This window comes from Pelobates fuscus, chromosome 1 (genome assembly GCF_036172605.1).
Source record: "Pelobates fuscus isolate aPelFus1 chromosome 1, aPelFus1.pri, whole genome shotgun sequence".
Taxonomy (NCBI): Eukaryota; Metazoa; Chordata; class Amphibia; order Anura; family Pelobatidae; genus Pelobates; species Pelobates fuscus.
Window position 1 is genome coordinate 22,132,591 of NC_086317.1, and position 25,343 is coordinate 22,157,933.

A 25,343-nucleotide genomic window follows, 5' to 3' on the forward strand; every position below is an offset into this window, starting at 1 on the left:
CGCAAACTTGATGTCTGTCTGAAACTTCTCTTGATAGTAGATTGGCTTATAAATTAATTTGCTTTATTTGTAACAAGCTGTCATTTCATTGTCAATGATACAGCCACCGTATCAGGTCAGCATTTATTTATTTTTTTGTATAAAATGTTTTGTGATTTATTTTGTAGGTGTTTTGTTTCTTGTTAATACGTAGATGTCGAGAGCAGTTTATCCCATTGGACACAAACATTGTATCAGTCAATGTTCCTTTACATCCAGAGAGCTATTTTCGGGAAGGTTGCACAGTAAGCAGCGTTATGTTTGCCTTATTGTATGAGGCACAGCTAAGACATTAATTCTAACTATTTGGGGAAAACCAAAACCAGCAGTTTCTCAAAACGGTATTATTATATTCACTGTTATTTTTATCCATTGTTATTGTAAGTCTGAAAATAAACCCCAGTGTGATTCATCGACACAGAGCTCCAGGTTTGTCAAAGACCAGTAGTTTATTTTAATCCAATATCCGGGCAGTGAGGCCCTGCTGGAGGAGAAGGGGCCAATGTCCATTTTGTTATGTATTTAGAATATAAAAGTTAATGCGTGTGTTCTGAGTTCTGCTTGGGGGATAGGGTAAAAGAGGACTTTGTAACTGAAATATAAATCTAAAAGTAAGACGATACATGATATGAATGTGCAAGCTGCGATAGATAATGTACGGTTTGGGTTTTTATTTGTTTGTTTTTTATATTGCAAGGATATGGAGTAAAGATCTGATTTCTGTTTGCAGGTTTCGTTGCTATTATTTGTCCCAAGATACAGATAAAACATAAATAATTCTCAATGTAATTTTTATTGTAAAATACTTTCTAAATAAAAAAATAAACAACTGATCCCGCCGGTTTACTTCTGCACCTTTCACTCCGCAATCTCTGGGTTCATCTGGGCGACTGGCCCCCCGAGAATTAAACATACACAATTAACCCTCCCGAGACACAGAGGGGGAATGGGGTTGCCGTCCCTACGAGCTTACTACCTAGCCACCCACCTCCTGCGGATTATAGACTGGCACGTCCCCACGACGGACAAGCAGTGGGTACACATTGAAAGAGTGCAAGCCAGTGGCCGAATTCCCCTAGTGATGTGGACACAGAACCCAACACGAGACGGTGATCTAAGGACCCACCCTTATAGCGGGGCGACGCTGGGGATTTGGTCGAGGATCAGGTACAAGATGGGGCTCACAACAAACCCGTCCCCCCTGACCCCGATCATCCACAACCCAGATATCGCCAGAGGCCTGACGCTGTGAGACATCGAGGGCTTCGGTGGAAGTGAGGCTCAAAACCTACGCGCATGGCTCGTCAACAATACACTACGACCGATGTGGGAGATGCTGTCCCGGCCAGAGGCTACGGGCATCCTTAGATATCGATACCACCAGGTGCAACGCTCCTTTGCAGCCCTACCGGGGAAGCATCTCCTGCACAGGCACTCCACACAGTTTGAAACCCTTGGCGCACGCAAGGAGCACCTAACCAGGGGGGTCTCGACTCTCTACACCCTACTCCAAGCAGCAGAACAGGACCCCCCGACCCGCTTCCACTCTAAGTGGGAACAGGCCACCGGAACGACTCTCACAGACCAACAATGGGAAAAGATTCATGTCGTCTCCTACCAAGGAATACTCAGCTCCAAAATACCAGAGCTTAACTACAAGCTCCTGACCGGGTGGTACAGGACCCCAACCAGACTCCACGCAATGGGGATCGTGCCAACCAATACGTGCTGGCGCTGCGAGGCAGATGAGGGAACCGACCTTCACATCTGGTGGACGTGCCCCCCGATTGCGGCCTTCTGGCGGCAGGTCCACAACAAGCTCACCGAAATACTAGACTCCGACATGCCTTTTGAACCGCTACCCATGCTCCTCAACCACACGCAGGCTCCACTGGCCAATTACAAGAAAACTATAACGAGACACCTACTCAACGCCGCCAAATGCCTAATTCCTCCCAGGTGGAAATCGAAAGACATCCCGACCTTGCCACAATGGATGGCGAAGGTGGAGGAGATCTTCGCAATGGAGTCCCTGACGGCTGAGATATGTGGAACTCAAGAACGCAACGCTCGGAGATGGGCGCCCTGGATCGTGCATGTGGCCGGGCGGGGGCTGGGGCGGACACCGCCGGGGCCCGGACAGGCGGCTGAGTAGGGACCCGTGGGGCTCTGGCTGGTGATGGGGTGGGACCCTTCCTCCCTCCCTCGCTTTTTCCCTTGTCCCCCCCCCCTAACTCGCTGACCACCTACTGACTGATGGACCTAGTAGACTCTCCTTTGGACAGATATCCATGCACACGCACAGCTACCTGACTATGAACATCCACACAGACCACAACTGCAACACGCTCTTGGCCACTGACTCACGTTACCAAGTTTAGACACCCACTGATACAAAGAACGACTGATCCCGCGACTCCAAACAAAACAGACCCACAAACATAAGCCCCACGAACAAGAGACTGGCATACCCCTGTTTTCCCAGCCTGAGAGAAACTCTAGGTGACTTAGAGGATGGGAGACAATGGACACAGACGGGAGGCCCGGAGTGACCTGCGAAACGAAAGAGCATTCGCCCACCACCGCCCCTCGTCCACTGATAGAGATGCCAGGAGTGGGGGAACAGTCAAACCCTCACATGATAATACACACACATCAGCTAACTGTGGACAAGGTCCCCTGCCCTGCAAAGGGCTGACCCGGGATGGGAGGCCAAGAGGCAAAGTAGTCCCCAGCAGCTTGAGGGGCAGAGAGCTGGTACCCTCCTCCGACCCACAAAGGGGTTATAAGCCACTCGTCCCAGTCATTAGCGATAACGCTTAATTATCACCCCCCTTTCAAGGACACAGTCACACAGAAAGCAGACCCCCTGGTTTGGGTCGTCCCTGAAGCTCACCCTGGGGGGGGGCCCGAACAACCAAGGGAACCCCCGCTGGAATAATGGGATGCAGTGGGCGCTGTTACCATGACTGGACTATACACTGTTCCTTGTAAACTGTTGTATCCTGAATTGTCGGCAAATTGTATACTATTTTAAAAAAAATATGGACTTTGGAAAACGTTAAAATAAAGAATGTCAAAAAAAAAAAAAAACACCAATTATTTTGGCATTGTTGCCTGGGGGTCTTGTCTCATTGTGTTAAATCTCTGTGAATGTGGTTGTGGCATTTTGGACACATTGTTGGTTATGTGTAAAGGATAATACGGCAGCAATATTTGAAAAGTGGAGCAAATAGTCCAACATTCAATGTTTCCACGGTGACTCCTCCATTTTTAAAAGTCTGCCCTAAATCGTTTTGATAAAAAAAAATCTTAGAAGCACAAGGGCTTTGTCTGGTTATTGCTAACCCGTGTCCAGAATCCTGCCAGACTAAGCAGGCTAGTTTGCTAAACAGCACGGTGCAATAAGTTGCCAATTAACTTGAAAAATTCAACCAGAGGTAACGTAATAAAAAATATATATATCATGTCAAATGGGTACATTTTATGCCCTTTGTTTGGGCCTGAAGTTTGTAAAGTAAGTTGTCAATGCACAATATATTGTTTAATGGTTAGACACGCATTCTCGCCAGTGGGCCCTCATTACCTTTCATTTCTGCTATATTGTTTCCAACGCTATTTAAGAATTTTTACTTAACCCTATTGTCCAGAGCTGTTGCACTTGTTGGCGACCTACAAATAATAATAATGAAACAGATTCTTTTTTCATATATAGTAATATCTCGGTGTATAATTTGAGCAATACGTGTCTGCACAGCACATAAACAACCTCTGGCACTCACACTGTACGTGTTACTACCTCTGTATGTGAGAAGAGCTTCGTCGAGGAACTCGGCAGCCGGTCTTAAGAACTTTGAGATGTCTGAATCTGGGAAATCGTCAACTTCTACACCCATGTACTGGATCTCGGTGCCAGAGTAGAATTCAGGTCCTGTGAAAACGGTGGTATTATGTCCCGCATTCAGGACATGAGTTATACCCATCCTCTTTAAACGTCCTTTATTGACCGCAACACTCCTAGAACAGCGAATAAACAGAATACAGTGATTAAACTAACGCACTAACCTTACGCTGTACAAATTAAGCTGCTGACAGTGGTCCAGACACTGAACATACAATAAGGACAATATTCACAGAGCAAAGGAGGGAGTGAAAACTGACTGCTTGCCTTTTAATATGGAAAGATATTGCACGCTGCCTGGTGTTTAGCACTTAGCATAGTTAAATATCATTTAAATCTCTCTTTATATTATTCTGCTGAAAGTTTACAATAACCGTATATTAGCCATTGTGACAGATCCATCTGTATAGACTTATATTGCTGATTCGTCTGTTTGCCTTAATTTCGCTGGATTTCCTGTCCGTATGCCCCTGTTCGTGTGTTTCCCCAAATACCGATTGAAACTACCGAACGGACTGCCACCCAGGAGAGGAGTGTGCTGCTGGTTAACCTATTGGCCTCAATTAGAACGTTGCGGTTAACCGCAGACACCTCTCCATTCCATTCGTACGGGTGGTTGTCGTTCGTATGCCGACCACGAGGCGGCGGCCATTTTGGGACACAAGGAGAATCAGCGGTGTTCGGTGTAAATCCTATGGAACTAAAAACGGATACTTTATCTGCCGAACACCGCTGGAAGTCGCCGCCCGCCTTCTATTTCGTCGAGGCGTACGAACACCGGTCAGTTCGGGAGTTTCTAACATTCGTATGGACTTTACCCAGATAGCCGTCCCATGGAGTCATTCGTATACCGAAGGACTTGTGAAAGACTTTGACTCCATGGCGATTGAACTAGGTACATCGGATCTGAGCGCTATTCGGTAGAAATATGCACTCAGATCCAGGCTATCTGGGGATACGTTACACGAACCATATGCATTCGGTATTTCTGAAATTATGTATTTTATTGTATTTTTCTTATTGTGTTTTAAAATGGTTTCTTCCTAATTATCTCCAGGATAGAGAAGAAGGATTTATGGGTAAGATGGGAAGGGCTTATATTGAAGCCACTGCGATTGGCTACTGTCCAATATGTTTTACAGTCTTCCACAAGGTCCCCTAGGGGAGTGTCCACCTTGTGGAGACCCGCATAAATACCGGGCAGGTAGCCCCCATTAAAAACATTCCTGTTTGACCTCCAAGACGGAGCTTGGTCTCGTTTGTGGAGGGATTTATTATTGGGACAGTACTTTTGTTATTTCTAGCTGTGGAAGGAGTTCGACTGAATTGCTGATCGGGAGTTGCCGCGTTCGTATGCTCCGTTCGGGAGTTTGACGATCGGCTGAATTAAAACTGCATTTCTGGAGAAGGGGATTATTCACTAAATGGCAGCTTTATCTACCTGGCGGTGAGTGTCGTAACAGCCATGGTCTCAGACTACCCAGCATGAACTACAGGATTCAGCCACAATGTACAAACAAAACAAAAACAACGACTTACCTGCTCACTATCAAAGAAGGTCCTTAGTGCCTCAACATTGCCATAAAGTGTGAGCACCCCTTCCGACTACTTACAGCAGCATTAATGCAAAAAAAAGTTAAACTTTAAATAACCTTATGATACAGTTAATTGTTATAACTCACTTTTCAGCAATGAAAACATTGGGCCAAACTTCGTCTACACAGTTCAGTGGTGATTCCAGATGGTCTTTCAGGAGCTCTCTCTGCAGGTCTAACACACAGGGAGTGTTGAACAAACTTCGGTCATCGATCTTCTCCTTCACACGGTTGTATAGGTCCTCCACAAGCAGCTGCTCTGCCGACTCCAACATCCGCGGACATACAGTGTCCACTTTGACCTCTTTGTGTTTCAACTCTAGGACAGAAGGTCACCAATAGTGAGAGGCTCTGGGAGATCACACAGATTGTCCATACATAAATAAATAAACGATAATAAACTGCAAAGCTTTTTCCAATGTCTATTCAAAAACATTGCCATCCTGACTCATCCAGAAGGAATTCAATGTAAAAAAATTCAAGTTATTTATTTTTTATTTTTGTCTGTCTAGCAGGAGGGAGCAGGAGATCCACACTGTCATTATTGATCTCTTTTCCTTGCTCCTTTGCATGCCACTCTGCCAATCATGTGTGGTACTAAGATTTAGGGTCACCATCAGGGAAGTAAAGCTGGAACTCGAGCAACAGGCATGACTGGCTCATGTGCTTGGGGCAAGCTACGTGCAATGAACTATGTTACCTGGAATAATGCATTGACATCACTTTAAGGTGGAGTTTCATGCCTACCTAGAGATTGGCAAAACTTGCCCCAGCATCAGGAACTATTAGTGAACTCAACATGAACGAGTCTAAATGGCAGTTCAAGGAGTTAGCACCTACCCAGTAATGTTGAAAGGAACACTCCAAGCACCGTAATCTCTGAAGCCCACTGTAGTAGTTTTGGTGCCAGGAGTGTCCTGGGGCCCTCCCAGTGTTAGCAGTCAAACCATTTGACAATCTACCTGGGATCTGCTGGGCACTCACCACCATCTCCTGTGTAGCTGGAAGCTTGAGCAAGAAGCTTCCATTAGTTCTACTGAACTACGCCCTGCTCTCAGCCAATGAGCACTTCCCTGTAAAGCTTTGCCCCAGGTAAGTTTCCAAACAGTTTGATTACTTATTCTGGGAGGGCACCAGGGCACTCCTACTTGGAGTGCTCCTTTAATAACGTTTACACCAATTATAAAATGTGATATAAATTGCCATGTATATAAAATTGAAATTAAATAACATTGTTTTATAAATACAAGTATGAACATGATAATAAAGGATTTTTTTGATTTTTTTTTTAAGATTTCTGCTCTTGTACTGTTACTTTACACATTTTATGGCAAATAGCATATTCACAAAACAATGAATTAGAGGAAATTAAAAAACAAACCAAAAAACAACAACTTATTTACTAAAATCACACCAAAATAACCAAAATCTTTTCAAATTACCATATATATCTTACTTGATTGGAGTTTATATTTTATTTTCAGTTTACCATAATTTTCCTGTTTAGTGAATATAACAATTTTAAAAAAATTTTTATGAGATAAGCACATATCCTGTTTTATAATGAATAGAAACATATAATATATTAATGTGTAGATAGTGTGGTGCTATACAATGTGCATCACCGGTAGAATATATTTTTGAAAATATGCATCAGGAGAAAAGGCTTATATATTATTTTAGATTGTATTTTATTTAATCATATTTTATTATATTAGAGCCTGCTCTAGAGCATTTTACAGAAGAGGTAAATGGTGATCTTATTGGTAAGACATTAGTGATATTATGATGTCATGCTACAACATGGTCATACACTGAGCCATGAATTATCTTGAATTCACTATAACAGTTTTTACCAAACCAGTCCTCCCGACCCACCAACTGTCCAGGTATTGTCAGGTTCTCCACTGGAATACAAAAATCCTGGATTGTTGGTGGGCCATAAGGACTGGTTTGGGAACCACGGCTCTAGAGAATTTACACCATTTAGACCAAAATAGCTGAATTTCAAACCAAATATCTCCAATTCATATGTGTTACCAGTTCCGCTATTAGGGCACAAATGTAGCAACTCCATAGTTCATTCCAAAAGGTTTATGGTTTAGTTAATAAACCTATGGATTTTTCTTCTTTCTATCTTTTCACCAATAAATTGCATCTGGTCAATTTATCATGCTGTTCAGAAAAAAATCAAAAAGTCTTCCACGTGTTTCGGGATGATCTTTTGAATGTGTTTATTCTCTTGCAATAGGGTGGTTTCCAAATTAAAAACCCTGAATTTAATCTAACCCTTTCCAGGAATATAGAAAACCTAATTTTAACTCTTAAGGTTCTAGAATTAAGTAAATGGCTTTCTCTCTGCTTTTCAAATAGTTAAAAGATTTTAAGCATCTCAATTGAAATTGAAATAATTCTGCAATTTGCCACTCCTGGAGACATTGGGTACTTCAATTTTAAGGGACATCCTTTATATTGGTTCACTGACTAAGTGTTTTAGAGATACTCTGTTTATCTGGGGCAGAGCTCCTTGGGGACAATCTTTGACAACACCGGTGAGGGAGAGGCAGCCGATCTTCCCCCATTTTTGAGTCAGAACAGAGTCCCATTTCTCTGACTGCCAGTAAGGGTTATCCTGGTACACTAACCTTCACTTATCCTCGACTGTATCTTCATATCGTCAGTGCCACTGAGGCCCTCAACAGCTGAGTGAAACATTGTCTGGTGTAACATCCATAATGCTACATGCTTCTCCGTCACCCAAGGCCTAGTGTCTCCAATTATGGCTCGGTTGGACGAGGTGTTCACCGCTTTCTGGTTAAAACTAAACTTTATCCTATCATGTTTAAGGATCAAGAACAGATCAAGAACCTGCCGCAGTGGGTAAAGCAACTATCAGCAGACACTACCCTCTGCTTCCATACCCACGAGGAGAGCACGCAGTTCATTATAAACTTCCCTACCGAAGGTTTGGGTCCTGCACAGTGGTGGATCTAGCTGCATTGTAGAGGCCCTGTTTCTACTCAATAGTGCAGCGCCTGGAGGTAGCGGGGATTGGATGGAGCCTGAGTCCATTTCAGTTGGAGCGCTGGTGTGTACCTGATTCCCCGGTGGTCTGGCTGGTCAGTGGAGCGTGGGACTTTTCTTGGCACTCAGATGGGACTGGCTGATCTCAGCTCCAAGATCAGGACAGTGTCACAGGCATCTGGTCTATTCTCCCTACTGCTATAGGGACAAATTACTGCAACACGGTTACTTAGGCCACGAGTTTTCTGCCTTGTGTCACTTTGCATTTACATGGTCCAGTTCAAATTATTGTTGTTCAGCTTTATTGTTAATATCCGAGCATACTACGTTGTCTACCTTCTTAAGCTTATACAAGTTATAACATATATCCTTATAACACAAAAAACCCTCAGTCCACTTGAAATTTGTGCAATCTATTTCTATGCTAACGTGTGTTTTTCTATGAGCATTGGGTCATGTATGTATATATATCCCACGCTTGTGGATTGAGATAAAAAAAAAGTTAAAAGTTATCTTCTTCTGTCCAGCTGCATTGACAACAAGACTTGTCCTTCCCAATTTGTCTCTCCAACAAGTCCTCTGCACAGGGCATTTCTACCAGTACATTTATTACACTGTCATACTGTCAAGGTTACTTCCTTTTTATTCACCAGGTCCTTCACCGGGTCCTTGGTCTGCAGAGATGTAACACGTCACAATTAATGCTTCCAGCTCACAATTATCCATAATATGCCTGCAAATTGAGGCCCAAACTGGTTATTGTCAAGAAATGTGAAGCGACATCATTCTTTGACCTTGAGTATGAATGCAGACTTTCTCAGGAAGAATCCTTTTGAAAACAAATTTCAGAATACTGAGAGATTACTTGTTGTTGAATACACGTTTTGGATACGGGACATTGTGACTGGGGGTTAGGAATGACTGTTTAAGATTTATCCAATACAGAGGAAAGGGTTTGGGGTTTTCAGACAGTACTAGTTGTAGTTAAGTATTTTTAAAACAGCACATTTGGAGACATTCTAATGTGAATGATAATTGTTCAACCTGCATTTTTTTCACTTTTAAAGCTTCAGGAAATTTGTGAAAGTCTTAATTACGCTAATCTACGTATTTTCTGTTCAGTGAAAATAATTTGAATGCATTCTGATTGGATGAAAATATTAAGGAATCAAATCACAAATAAGGATTGACATTGACAATGAGTTGAGGCATGACATGGCCTAATCAGTTGGAGTTAAATAAAATACGCAGTTCATCTAAATGTGAAATGTATTTATCTAATTGTTGCAGTCAATTATCATCTGATGACATCGTGCTCTTTAGTGAACGGACCTCAAGAAACCAAAGTTTTGATTTTAAATAAGTGTATGTGTTTCTCCTCTTAGGTAGTCCTGCTTTCATTTCTCTGCAATCCGTGGCTTCTTACAGCAATAAAATCCAAGAAGCATATCCCATAGCTTTTAAATGACTCCCACTCATCTTATGTTAAGACATTAGACCTTTTAACGTCAAAAGAAGGAAAGCACCAATGGGCACAGGTGTATGGACACAGGTGTGTAGTAGGAGAATGTATCTACATTAAATGGGTTACCTTCATTGATAATCTGCTTAGCAGCCACCGCTGAAGAGAGGTGGATGGGCTCCATAAAGATGCTCTCCGTATACGCGTCTGATACCATGGAGAAGCTGTAGATATCATAGAACAGGTTAAAGTAGGAGACGGACCTGATTAATTATTAGATCAATACATAACAGATTTAAATTCTTTAGTTGTTCATCATGTTTTATACTAGTCCAGGGGTAGGCAACCTTCAGCACTCCATGTATTGTGGATCTCCCATAATACTCTTACAACCATATTGCGGGCAAAGCACCAGGGTAGTCTACAACATTTGGAGTACTGACGGTTGCTTACCTCTAGTCTTTTACTAATTACTAAGATACAAATCTCTCTATCAAGGAAAATAGTTAATTTTTAGTACCAATACTGTGCTAATCAACTGTTTTTATCCTCATTGTAACACACATCGGGACATGTTCCAATCTTCTGCAAGTATTATCTAGTCTACAATCTATGAATTGTACTAACAATGTCATCCGCAAAAGCATGTGACCAGTCATACACACCGCACGTCATACGCACACACGCTAGTAGTGATCAGTCTTCCTGATTGATTGACGGTTGGTTGTAGCTGCATTTAGCAGAAGTACGAGAGTTTCCCTCTAAGCCTGACACACCATAAATACATTTTACAAGATTTTGAAAGTGCTTACCAGAGGTCTCATGTGTAAAAAAAAAAAGCTGTGTTGCAAACATAAGGCAAACAAAGAGTAACCAACCAAAAAATGCACCTGCACAAGTTTTGAAGTTCAAAAGCATTTTGTTATATAAGGTTTTATTCCTAGTATGTACAGTAGGAATTCTACCTGCATTGCATTCTTGGTTGATCTATGTTCATGTTGTAAAATATAAATTCACTTCTATGGTCACGGCATTTAAAGGGACACTCCGGCCCACCTAAAGCACTTTATATTACTATAATGCTTTATGTGTGTTGTGTCCTCTTTTTTTCATTTTACAGAAAGAGCAGATTTCAATATAAATTAACACATTGACATTAATCTTGTTACACCCCTCCCGGCTGTCAGTCAGACAACCAGTCCTGCCACTTCCTGGTTTGTTGAGCTCGGTGGAGCTAAACTCAAGAGGCCGCAATTGCCCTGCACAGCCACATCTAAAATAACTGGAAAAGGAATCAGTGAGTGAACAAATATTTACTTGTGCCTTAACCATCAAAAAATATGATATTGAATATAATTGCGCTGCTGTGGTAAACAGTAATTAAAATGCACATGCAAATTTCATATGCACAAAATAGCACATATTATATTTAATGTGAGCTCAGTCAACAAACTAAAATGGGTCCAATTAGGGAATTCACTTGCTATTCGAGGAGTACATTACTACTAACTACTAACGCTAAATACAGAAAAGTATTAGATAATCCTTATCAGCTACTGTTTTTACACATTAGAATTGCACAAGAGATTGATTTGGGGAAAGAAATGACCAACACAATGGTACTTTGAAAGGACACACTAATACAATACAAATATCGAAGCTTATCCTGGTCCAAATTAATTCTTACACCTTTATCTGTTTTATCACATTTTTCTCCTTTCCACTGTATATTTACATTTAATCGAAGTATAATGTATCCTCTCGCTCTCACCCCAACTCTTCCTGTATACATATCTATGTTGATACAATAAACCAGAAACTGTAGAGAACTGACAAGAGTGGTCCAAATTTTCGGCTGTACTGTTCCAACTTGATTGAAGTGGCGTAATATTTGCAATTGCCTTGTTACAAATCTCGGCTTAACGAGTAAGCCTCCGATTTAGTGTCTTGTACAATGGGCTGCGGAACACTGCTCGCCATTTTTAACTTACCACTAAACACACATTATCTGTGGACCAAAACTACTTTATAGGCAGTGGGCAAAGAACTAAAACAGAAATGCCAATCAGAGAATTAGTATGAGCGGGAAGAGAGGAACATATTTCTTCAGTAATCTAGTTGTTTCTTAAAAGTTTCACTCAATGACATCAAAACCTATCCAAAATAATTAGGACACGCTTGTTGAAGGAAATCACAGACTACTTGGCAATTAATTTTTCTTTGATTAAAAATTAGGTCCCTTACCACTTGCATTTTTACTATAAACAACCCTTTGTTGTTTCATCAGATATTAAAAGGGCAGCGGGGAATTTATGTACAAAGAGCAATTCTAGGGCAACGTTCTAATAGTGTTACGAACCAATGGAACGTTCTTTGCTCCGGGTTTTAAAACTTTCCACTAGAATTGGTCTCCATGCATCCATACTGAGCAAGTAAAAAAGATCTAATGCCTTCTCTTTTTGCAGAGTGACTGCACTGTGCATGTTTAAGTTGAAGATTTAGAAAAATCCTCTGTCCGTGTCAAAAACTCAGTTTCTATTTGCAGAAATGATTGTTTGAGGTGAGAGATTCTGCAGATTTAGCTTCCAAATCAGAAGATCGAATGAGTTCTGTACAAATGCACCAAAGTCGGTTCTATGAAATCTAAAGAGATCGTCAGGACGCCAGGTAAGACATTAATCTCTAGGGACACCGGACATTGACTCTAGATTGCAAGCTTCACAACCAATTGCATTGTATTTTTATCAGAAAAGAGTGAAGTTGCTGTTATAAAACTGCTCGGACAAACCGCTGGTTCTCATTTTATTTTACCCTGCATGAGATGCAGACATCCAGAGGAGGCTCATGCATAAGGTTCAGGAGGTCAGCCCCCTGCCAGTTTGTTATTCAGATATCATCGTCATTTCTATTGTGATCTTTTCACCTGTTTTTTTTTTATAATTGAACTAGAAGCTTTAATATGTTTTTACATAAGTATATTTAAAGTGGTTTTAATTTTACAAATACATGTCTCTATAGGACTACGGTACTGAAAGGGCATCATGTCTCAGAGGATAGGGGTTCAGTATATGGGGCTAAGTGGGCAGTGGAGTCTAACACCCCACCATCTAAAATCCTCACTGGGCTCAACTGCAGATCTTGCAAGCATAAACCCAGAGACAGTGAGTATAGCACATGTATTGATATTGATCTGTCATTTAATTAAACATCAGTAAGTGAAATACGGCCTTTATGTTGTATGAAGTAACAACGACGTCCCCAGACATTCAATGGGATTTTATAAGTAACCTTCTATTACTTAGAAGTTTAATGCATGTTTTTTTCATGGATGAAACTACTCACTACTGCACATATATGTTGCTACGTACAGGCTTTATAATTACATTCTGTAAAATATTCTGTAAAATCACATAGGACAAGATCTTGTATGGACACCAGAAAACTTGTTTGTATATGTATTATGTTCCGACTCTGTTTTGTGATGTTGTACGCAAAAATATAATATATAACAAATGTTATATAACAAATGTCACTTCGGGAGATATTAAAGTTTGGAGACCGGGTGAGTGAACTCGATTCCTGGAGACTCCCGGCCGTTTCAGGATGGTTTGCAAGCTTAGGGCTGGGACAGCATGTTTTTTAATGTTTAAACACTGATTTTGTTGGAGGTACCAATAATTATGAGCTTAATTTTATCGCTAATATACATTTTTATTCTTGTGAGTGGTTGCATAGGCAGGGACCCAGTGCATTGCTTTGCCCAGGGGCCCATAAGGCTGTTAATATGGCCCTGCCTTCTCTTCCTGCTTGGTACAATGATAATATTATTGGGTTTTCGCAAACGGACGTGTCCTTTAAATACCTTCCAGTCAATGTGTGCTTATTTACAATTCCATTTATATTCTGGGTTATATAAACAGATGGATGAATCATTTTGTCAACTAAGTGGGCTTGTTACATTTATTTAGATTTTTTTTAAGCAATTGAACAGTTGCCCTGTGGTTTGAGGTCTAAACATATTTGTGTTTATATTCTCTGAATAAAGTTACGTTATTACAGGCTTTGGCCTCAATTTAATATTGTTGGATAAGCTTTCCAAATTATTTAATACTTTTGGATAAACTTTTAAAATTATTTAATATTATAAAAAAAAATAATTTTGAAATATTTTGATATTTTTTCTATATTATATATATATATATATATATATATATATATTTTAAATACTTTATTTTCATAGTGCAAGGAATGACATACAGGCTTGTGATGCCACAACAACAATGGCAAGCTTATTGCAAACTCATAGACATATACAGTGTCATGGCATAAGAAGAAGTTGCCTTTTTTTATATATTTTTAGGAAAGTAGAATGCATTTACACCTGGTAGGTAAGTATCAATGCTTACATAGTTAGCCTAAGAAGATTATGCAGTTATGTAGAGTTGCCAAGTGTTAAGCTAGCATGCTATGTGTATCTAGGTGCCCTCTTTGGTTTTAAAGGGTCGTTATGCCTGTGTAGCATTCAGGGGGTAAAAAGAGGACACATAAAATAGCAGTAGAACATGCGGCTTGGCACGTGAGGATAAGGATATAACATGTAAAGCTAGGGCCCACAGAAATGGTGCAAGACGTGGGTCTAGGGGTGAGTATTAAGACTAGAGTGCTTAGCCCACGCCTGTCAGATAATGGGAACTACCCTGACACGAAACCAGAGGTGTGGAGAGTACAAGTTAGGTCCCCATAGGAGGTGTGTGCCAATGAGCTGAGGGATCGTCGTGGTCACTGTAAGTAGGCCTCTGGAGAATGCCGCCGGTCTCGATCAGCAACATAGGTAGGTGACATGCAGGTGCTGTCTCTCAACTCCGGGAGACCACGGTAGGCAAAATTCACAGCAGTATTGTGTAGTAATAGCTGTTTCAGAGTCAGTCTGCATGGAGCTCACAAAATGTGCGACCGGTTGGCTTGGCTGCAAGGCTTCGCCCCCCCATGATATATTTTTTGATATTTTAATATGTTGAAAAAAATAATTTTAAGGATTAATCCAAAATCATAAAATCATTTGGAAATCATAGTCAAAAATATTAAAGCAAATTATTGACTTACACAACAGAAAACCAGTATTAAACACATGGGCGCGGAGTAAGGGAACACTTTCTAATCTCCCTCCAGTGGGGCAACGCATATTTTAATATCCAGTCAAACGTTCCACTACTCCAGAATTACAGGTAGTCGAGTCTATGACTTAAAATGGAATTGTAGATTGCCAGTACACCCAGGAATGCATATGTTGCTGTTTTTAGTATATATGTTTGCTAGGTACACACATATTACATGTTAACGTTGGTCTCTAAATGAATAATGTTGCATATTTTTTTTTTTTTTTAAATCGATGAATCCATTCAGGACCCAACAAATTGCTAAATATATTTGAACATATTTGGCAAAAAAAAAATAATCACAAAATAACAAGCATTCTGAAAATTGCCTCAAAATTATATATATATTAAAACGTTCCTATAATGACACATATACTGGGAAATGTCACCAAATGATATATAACGAATGTCACAAATGATATATAACGAATGTCTTCAAAAATTACCAACGTACTTGACCACCTCACAGCATGAAATACAGCTTAGAAAATAAGTGCCAATTCCCTGGTGCTTCCCAGGACTAAATGCATTAATAGAAAAACGCCGGTCGGCCACACAGGTCCTAAAGCAAAATATAAAATGCTGCCCTACAGAAAAAGGCCCAAGATTACAGTGTTCGTACAATATTACACAATCAATCAGCTTCTCGAGAATGTTAATAGATTGTTCTTTGTATGTATTTAGAAAGAAAATGTAGCAAAACGCACTCAGCTTGTTACAGATTCTGATAGGACACAGTATGTATCATATCGTGCCATAGAGGTATAAGACAGACTGACAGACAGACAGATATGGTACTTTCCCTAGATTTTAACATTTGGATTTCGTCCCTCTGTTGAGTCTGATTTGTTTGTTATTAGTTCAGGGATTTTTATGAGAGGTATACGTGCATACCACATGCTATTTTAGGCAGAATTTGGTGTTTCATAAAATAATATTTGTCTGCGGATACTTCATACCAAAACCAAGAAACTAAAATTAAAAGAAGAACAATATTTTTGAATTTATAGTTGGACATTCATCGACATGTGATAATGTTCAAAATTTCCTACGGTGACCCATTTGGGAGGGTCATGGGCACAGTACGGAAGCAGTATTAAAACAGCCAACCCATTGCGCTTACACACATATCTTAATTAAAATAAAAAGATACCATGTAATATACAAGAATTTAAGAGAACCCACACGTTTCACAAACACAAAGTTAAACCAAAAAATATATCTGTGCATGAAAGACGAACGTTATTTTGTTCATTTGAAACCACTTAACTAAAATATACCAAAAAAAAAATTTCCCTTCACCCATCACAAAAGAGGAACAGAAATTTGTGGGAAAATGCACATGGGATGCTCATATGGAATAAGGCCAAACAATTAACTTATAATTGTTTTCCTCTCAAATAATACAATCTATAAAACGAACAAAACAAAAGAACATTCATCCTACAGTATAAAATATAAGGATATAGAAAATATCCCAAAGGATGAAACGTATTAGTTTGTGACGTTACTTTTCAGACATCCTCTAAATACAAGTGTTTGTTTTATTTTGTTTTATCTTATACATTTTATACGAAAGTAGACATTTTTGCTTATTTAGCAATATATGTTTCAGAGCATTATAATAATTTCTTCAACATGTGGGTAGCTTGTCTTTTATATCTTTTCTATATCCCGACATACACGCCAGTTTACTAGAGCCAGACAATGTATTTTATTGGTGCCTGGACAAACATGTTTTTTATAAGATGGTGTAACAACTGTGATCCCCCCAAAATAGGCTCCTCACTGAAATGAAATTACTCTAAAGTGATAGAACAGGGAAGGAAAAAAATGCTGGGGTACCTGAGTCTTGTAAAAAGAGTAAAATGATCGACTCCCTCAGCCAATCATCTTTGTCATATGTTTTGTTTTTTTCATAAAATATATTTTAAATGGTCCGGCACTGCTTCAGGCAATGTTCCTTTATTGGTCCCAAAAAACTGTTAATGTTTTCGTCTCCTCCAAAGACTTTATAAAGGTTTGATAAAGGACTTTGGATGAGATGCAAATGGTACCTGTCTTTGGGTACCAAAAAAATAAACATTGTTTTTTCCACTGATGCAACAGATTTAATATTCTTCCCATTATTTTATTTTATGATTCATTTCTCTTTTTCCCACAACACTAAATTTGTTGGCCTTTTCCAAAATGCATATTTTAGGCCCAAAATATCACAGTTTCAGGCAGACAATATGCATATATATATTTTACCATTATTAGAACAATTTAATAAATATGAACAGATTAGGGACAAAAAATACACTGTTCAGAATACTTTGATAAATCTCTCCATTGGTGTCCCTTTAAACAAAGAGGGATATCACGTGTGTTTGTTTGTCTACAAACACATGCCTGCGTATAAAAGTTAATTATTTTATATCTCTGTATTTTCCTGTTTATTTATAAATGCGTAACGTTGTGCTATCTCTCCATAACACACTGAAATAAGGGAAAAATCTTAGATGTTACGTTCTGACTATTTCTAATTAAATTGGAATTATATAAATAATTATACCATTTAGCAAGGACATAAGTCTTTTTTTAATGTTATTATAGATTGTGTAGATGACCACTAAGATCATAAGGTTCTCTTCCTTTTCTTATCACCCTGGTAGTTGCTGCAAGGTTTATCCATTCATTTTAATCTTAGCTGATTATATCATTCAATTCCTTTCCATTTTTTTATTTAATGGCTTTTTTTTTGCAACAAAAGCCCCATAGCTGTGTTCTTGTCCCTTGTATCCGATCTCTGTTTGCATTCCACCCTCCAATTCTACGCAAAGCTCAGCAATCAGCGATGTACACAACCTTGGTATGAAAACACATCAGAAGGATAAATAAATAAAAAAAAAACTGTTTCTGCAGTGGAAATAATGGCAAGGGATTCAATCAGTGAGGACTGGTGGTTCTTGTATCCAAGGTGACAGAAATAACCGTCTACATCCATCATGTTACATATTACCAACGGATCGATACTGGAGTAGCCATCTGGATACAGGTCGGGGGGGGGGGGGGGAGGATCATCAGACCTAGCGTTTGTCATGTCTTTCCCAAAGCATTCTGGGAGTTATAAGATGGACATTTCATTCTGTGTTTTAAGCCGCACTCTCTCCAAAGAGAATAAAAACCGAATAAAGCGCATTTCTATTAAAAAAAAATAAGACAGAAAAGGACGGGAGAGTGGAAAAAGGAATTTTCAATAAACTGCGACCATTTTTTTCCCCTTCCTCCCTCTGCTTCTATTTCTATCATAAACCTAAATTCTGAAATAAATAATTGTAAACAATGTTAAAGGATATTTAAATGTGTTCTGCGCTGCCGCTAGGAAACGTCAACAGCATACACAAAGAGAACTGAAAAAAAGGATATTTTCTCCCTGCACCTATTCCGAAATCTTTTTGGCATCTGCGTCTGAAATGAATTCACCTTTTTGTTTACATAACATAGTCAGTAAAACGCTGCGCAGTTTTTTTACATTTATTTTTTTCTTCGCCATCGAAATACAGATATCGAACAACAGAAGAAAAAAAAATAACAAAACACGCAGAAACAAAAGGAAAGTCTAGCTTCTCCAATCATACAATATGAAACCAGAAAGAGATTAAAGCAAACCTACAGGGCATTATATCTGGGGAATCTATTGAGGGATACATAACCATTTCATTGCCGACTTTTCGTGTAACGTTTAGGCGTTGAAACCCTTTAATGGCTTAGCCATGAGTTTATCACTGCTCGATGTAAAAGACTTAACATCGTTGAGCCGAAGACTGAGGGTGATGGGTGCTTTAGTCCTCCAATCCCCGCAGTGGCAAAGGTTCTCCTTTAATAGGTCACCCGTAATTCCCCCCTGTGCTGGAAGGTTACGCCAGCTAATAGGATATATTTCATAGACGTGTACTGTTTCTAACAAAATAACGCAATCTCTTGATCACTTGACAGGCGTGCATTCAACATAGAATGTTCCGGAATCATAAAAAATAAAATAAAAAAAGCACAGAGAAAAAAAAAAAACGATTGAAAAGAAACTGAAAAAATAGATAAAAAGAGTAAGGCACTATAATTGAACTTAGAAATATTAAAACAAACCTTTGGAGGTTTGTTTGATTTTTTTGTTTGTTTTTTTATTTCATTATTCATTTTTAATATTGAAATAATAATTCTACAGTTTTTTGTTTTTTTGTAAAATGTTAGTTACAGAAAGATATGGAAAAAGTACCAGTGAAGACACATAACCTGTTCTGCTGTATGATAGATATGTAAAGTTATGCATCTGTTTATATATTCAAATAAAGGGCTACATGTACATATGCAAAAATATGCAAATATTCTATGCTTCATAATTTTGCATTCATAATACTTCATGTTCAACTAACCATGAGCTAAATAGGTTAATTAAGTATATCTCTCTGCATATACAAGTTGAATAGATTTGCATGTTTAATTCCACTTTTAATATGTTTCTCAATGAATAATTGCATACATTTGCATATACAATTCTGATTTCTCAGTGTGAGTTGAATAGTTTATTACTTCAGCATGTTCTTTGCAGAACAGGATATTCAACAGAATCATCTTTGCTAAAAAATAAAAAATGTTTTGTTTTTTTTAAATTCCAATTTAAGGATATATAGTCTTTACCTGATTGCTCCTAACTTGAAACCGAAAACTCATTGAATAGTGAAAATCATCACATCTAAAATTGCTCATATTTTTGGTACATGAGGTGAGACGTATGACATCATTCCAAAGATAGGTAAGTCAAAAAAAAAATCAGCAAGCAAATACATATACATATATACATATATATAAATATATCAAATACAGATATTTGTACGGTAAAAAGGTGGAGCTTGATAGGAGAACGGTCAGTTATAGAATAACACGTGAAACAGTTTAAAAGAAAAAAAAGAAAATACATTCAGTGTCCACTTTATTAACACTCGCTTGTTACATGAAATATCTAATCAGCTAATTATACAGCAGCAACTTACTCCAAGAAGGAATGGTCAAGAGGTTGAGTTGCTCAAACCAAACATCGAAGAAATGTGATCTAAGGGACTTAGAACGTAGGATAATTGTTGCTGCTGCACATGGCAATTTGAGGATCTCAGACTCGTTTACCTGGATTTTCATGCACAACTTTCTCTCGAGTTTACAGGGAAACGTGAACCCAATAGGAAGTAGCCGGGTGAGTGAAAAAGCTTATGTTAATGATCAGACGAGGGTGGCCAGGCTGGTTTAAGCTTACAGATAGCAACCATGACTGAATTAACCATGTGTTACTACAGCACAATGAAAATATGCACCTATGGACACTTTGCACCTTGACGTGTTTGGCGTCCATACATGCAACGCTTTACACTCCCGTCAGCTAAGAACAAAAAACTGTCTACAGTGCACAGAGACACATTAGACATAAAGGGCGAAACTAGCTTTAGAGCAGCAGCACCAGGTTCCAAAGGTTTGTCAGGGTCCATAGGGTGACCCTAATGGTCAGGGCCACCCCCAGAGTATTCGACCCCAATCACAGTACAACTTGGGTGATACAAATATCTCCCCAAAATGGACCAAATATTACAGAACAAAGCCCCTGCATGCACACACTCACACACTTACATTGTGATACTGGCCGTCCTGGCACAGTTAGAATATAACGTACAGATTTATTCAATTCGCAAAACGTAATACACGCAAGCGGATGCAAGCATTACGGCTCTGTGGAAGTAATGTCCAAGCGTGCACGCACTTGTATGACATTTCTCCACAGATATACACCGTTCTTTTTACATTTTACGAAGATGGCGTCGCCATGGACACAGAAGAGCTGCAAAGGTAAGTGCGTCTTATTCTTAGCTCCGCACTCCACTACAATCCACACGTCCGTAAAGGCTTTGTTAGTGTTCAAACAGCAAACAGAGCAGTGACTTTTCTATTTTCAATAAAGGAAACACACCGCACACCTTCACAGAGACGCGTTAAGACAATAATTCCGATGTTTCTCTTTCTGAGTTGATAGAAGCAGATTGCTGCGGAGATAATGAATCTTCCCAAACAATAAATGTTATAAATAATGGAACAACACGCTGCATGCTCATTTTTTAATAATACAACATTGATTTAGTATAAGAGTATGATTTACTCTATTCAGAGGTAACTGAAGAGAAACTTAATTGCAAATATATTAATGGGGAGTGATAACCCGAAACCGTTCAGCTGATAGTTCCTTTTCTGTCCACTAGAGGGCACGCATTCATTGAAATGCAAACTTTTAAAGTTACATTTGTATATTAACGTTTGTCCGTTTAAATCCTGGACCTATTACTGATCCGCTTGCCTCTGTTTTATCGTTGGGTTTTTTTGGCCAGTAGGTACATACAATAAAAAAATTAAATGATTCACCAAAATTATGACACCCATCTATGCTTTTTGTACGACACATAAACAGAGCAGGACTCTGTACTTTGCTAGTGAAAATCTAAACATGTTTGGTATATATTTATGATGAGACTGAATCTCCTATAGTTTGGTTATTTTTGAATAGTTGCAGCTCATTGTTTTTGCTAATAGAAATTATTAAAAATTAAAAAGGGAACTAGTGATAAGCCTTCCTCTTTCAGAGTTCCAGACACTGCGCTGACTTAGCGTTAATGATAGCTTTCGCACTGACATCATCAAGCTTCATTGTAGTAAAATTCTAAAGTGGCAAAATTTTTTACTATTTGTGGCAAAAGTAACCTCGTCACGTGTTCTTGGAGGGGCCTGTTTGCCAGCCTCCTGCCTCAGGACTATGGGCCATGCGAAAAGGCTCATCAAAGACCTTGTTGGTGCCTTTTTGCTATTCTGTTCAGTAGATTGCATTCTTCTCCTATTCTAACATTGTCCCGTTTGACTACTGAACAACCGCATGAACCAGGGACCACCTGGGAGCTTGTTAACACTTATTAACACCGTGGCACGTTTCTCACCGCAGTGTTCTAATTGTTCGTCTGGATGGCCGTAATTCCTTGGGACAACCACGAGGTGGCGGCCATCTTGTTTGCATGAACGCAGGCAGAGGTGTTTGGGCGTGAATCTTATGGAACTAAAATCGGACACAGAAACTCCCGAACACCGCTGGACTTCCATCATTGCCTGCATTCAGTTCTATACAATTTAGAAGGGCACTGTTCGGTAAAAAATTGTTCGTCTGGATGAGGGGAACAAGCTCCAGGGTAAGAACATTGACTATGTTTGGTAGTTTGTTCGTTTTTCAAACTACCGAACTAGACCGACCGCAAGCCCTGATTCTCTGGAACTGTTTTATGCATGGGACCATGAGTGCGGTCAGTCAAAAATAAGACTTCCAGGAAATTCCTTCACCTCTGAACTGATCTGGGTGATTTTTGGATATGTTGGTCACCCAGATCAGGGCTATCAGAGGATGTGGGGTTTTGTGGGGGTTTTGTATGTTTTAAAGGTATTTGGGGATTTTTTAAAACAATGGTGTTTTTCTGCCTGGAGATAATTGAGTTAGGACAGTCCACGACTCAATTATCTTTCAGGTACAGAGGAGGGATTATCTGATTATGTATGTGAGTGTCCTAGATCTGAGAGCCAATGTGGTTGTTTAATTGTTTATACTGTGGTTTACTCTCAGGTCCAGGGGGAGTGCAACTTGCATGGGGACTTGCATATAAGGCCAGTTGTGGCTCCCATTAAACAAGTTCCTGCTTACCCTCAACATAGAGTCTCATCTCATGTGTGGGGGAAACGGCTTTATCTACCCTGAGGATTGCTATATCACTATACTCCTCTGGGTTATAATCACTTACTTTTGTAAGAGCAACCTGCTGTGCTCTCTGGACCAAGGACCACTGGAAGCTGGATTCTGGTCTTGGGTCCAGGGTGGGTGGAGGACAGTGAGACCCCAACCAAGCTGCAACGCTGGAAGTGGGGACTACAGTGCTTATGGTGTCTGATGGTACTCGGTAAGCACTAAGGAAGCAGCGATTGGTGGGAGGTGGCCTGCCACACTATTTAACGTACATTTCATTGCTAATATTTAAAGCTCTGGTTGCAATATTGCAAGATATACTCAACACACCTGTATAGGAAAAAAAACAAATAAAAATGGTAATTTTGTGAAAGAAAATAAAATTTATTTTGTAAGGTATATTTGAGCAGCAATCTATAAACAAAACTGCAGTTTTATCCTACATTTATATGCTAGCTACACATCACATTACAAATAAAAATGTTACGCTAATTTGCTCTAATATTATATATATTGAAATAATGGGAAACTAAACAAGCATACACACATTCACACACCACTCAGCCACACTCTCCTACACACAGACAAAATTCAGTCACCCCCACACATAACACTCAACCTGCATGCACAGACACACTCAGTGCCCCCCTCATACAGCTTTCAGCCACCTCAACACACACAACATTTTGCTATTAAACACTCTTACACACACCACTAGGAGGGGGCGCCCACTGGCAAACTGCCTAAGGCCCTGGTTAATCTTAATCCGGTTCTGTTCTAAAACAGATAAATTCAAAAAAATCGGCTAGTTTTCTAACTCTCTAATTTTCTAACTGTCGTGTAATTACACATCGATACCAGCAACTACAGTACTAATGTCTTGCACTCCTATCACTCAGAGCCAGTGTAGAGAACTGCCCAATCAAGAAACTGCTTGCCTGAGACAAACAGAGACACAGAAGACGTCCCAGCCATAAAAAACCTACGAGAGCGGGGGCCATGGAGATGTTAGCTCAAAACTCCATTAGAGAAAACCATATAACCTCCTAGTGGACAAACCTGGCCCGAGGACGTCACTTCTTTATATATTCTATGTGCTGAATATATTTTGTGTTTTTTTTCCTGCTTCTCATTCTCATACCTTTTTGTTTTTAATTAGCGCTGGGTTGCTTTTTCCATGAGCGTGACAAGTTATCAAAGTGAAAATCTGGATTCAGAGGAAAGGGAATTCACATTAAATTAGAAATATTGTCAGCTGCTAGAGCATTGTCAATAAGCGTTTTAAACGTCGATGGGATGGTTGCAGTAAACGCACACTTTTTATTACCGGATAAAGAGATTTGGGCTTTGTCTCTGTCTTCCCTTTCATTGTAGCTACATTTGTTTCTTTTTAATTTGAAATCCAGCCTTTGTTCTCTTAAGATCTGACACGAGGAAGCTGTGTAATATACTCTGGGCCATTGAGTTTGAATGTTATCTAGAGAAATCCCCTGATTATGTAAAGTGCCCTCATAAGATCAGTAACGAGTAGAACTGAAGAAGATTTCGCGCCATGAAAAACCCATCAGAAAATAGACTGAGTATTCAATAATTTCTCGTGAAACCCTTTATAAACCTAAGAGGCTGCAAGGCAGAAATGAATAGAATTAAAAACATTTCAACAATCATTGTCTGTTACTTCGCAACCTGCAGTTTGTGGGATAATCAGTCCATCGTCGGTTTATAATTTGCATGATAATTGGCCTCTATAAATTGTGTTCTGAATGCTGCACTGCCCAAAGCAGGAAATAAAATAATCACTAAAACATCTACTAATTATTTTAACATGATAATACTACGTCCTTTTAGAATAAGTTATAAGAATGGAATCTAGCTTTTAGTTAATGTTGGCATACACTACCCGGGTCTCTGATACAAAGTATATGACCCTTTGGTTACTACATTCTCTATGGATACACTAATTAAACCCATAAACGTTTATCCAGAGATCAGTATACCATCTTTACAGCCATTAATATAGGTTTAATTTTATGTATAATTGGTGATTTTTTATTAAGGTTAAAGGTTTCTTTTCTTAAAGGGATCCTATAATGCCAGGAAAATAAAGCCGTTTTCATGGCACTATAGGTTTCTAATGCGCCGCCCTACGTCGTGCACCCCCTCCCCCCCCCCCCCCCGCGGGGCTAAAGGGGTTAAAACCCCTTCAGTCACTTACCCGACATCGGCGCTAGGCCACGCTCTGCCCAATGGCCAATCACCAAACTCGCATTAGGATTTCTCCAAAGGAAAGCATTAATCAATGCTTTCTTACAGGGGAAAATCTGATGCTGGATGTCCTCATGCAGAGCGTGAGGGCGTCCAACGTCAGATA

General features: G+C 39.5%; 1 protein-coding gene across 1 annotated transcript in view; it reads right to left on the reverse strand.

The window, feature by feature from the left end:
• Window positions 1-25,343, reverse strand: part of STYXL2 (serine/threonine/tyrosine interacting like 2) — a 57,354-nt gene that overhangs the window by 13,024 nt on the left and 18,987 nt on the right. The window contains exons 3-5 of the mRNA XM_063446566.1: window positions 10,151-10,245; window positions 5,623-5,854; window positions 3,839-4,056 (exon numbers count right to left, since the gene is read on the reverse strand). Coding sequence (XP_063302636.1) covers window positions 3,839-4,056; window positions 5,623-5,854; window positions 10,151-10,245 — 545 coding nt within the window. The remainder of the gene's footprint in view (window positions 1-3,838; window positions 4,057-5,622; window positions 5,855-10,150; window positions 10,246-25,343) is intronic.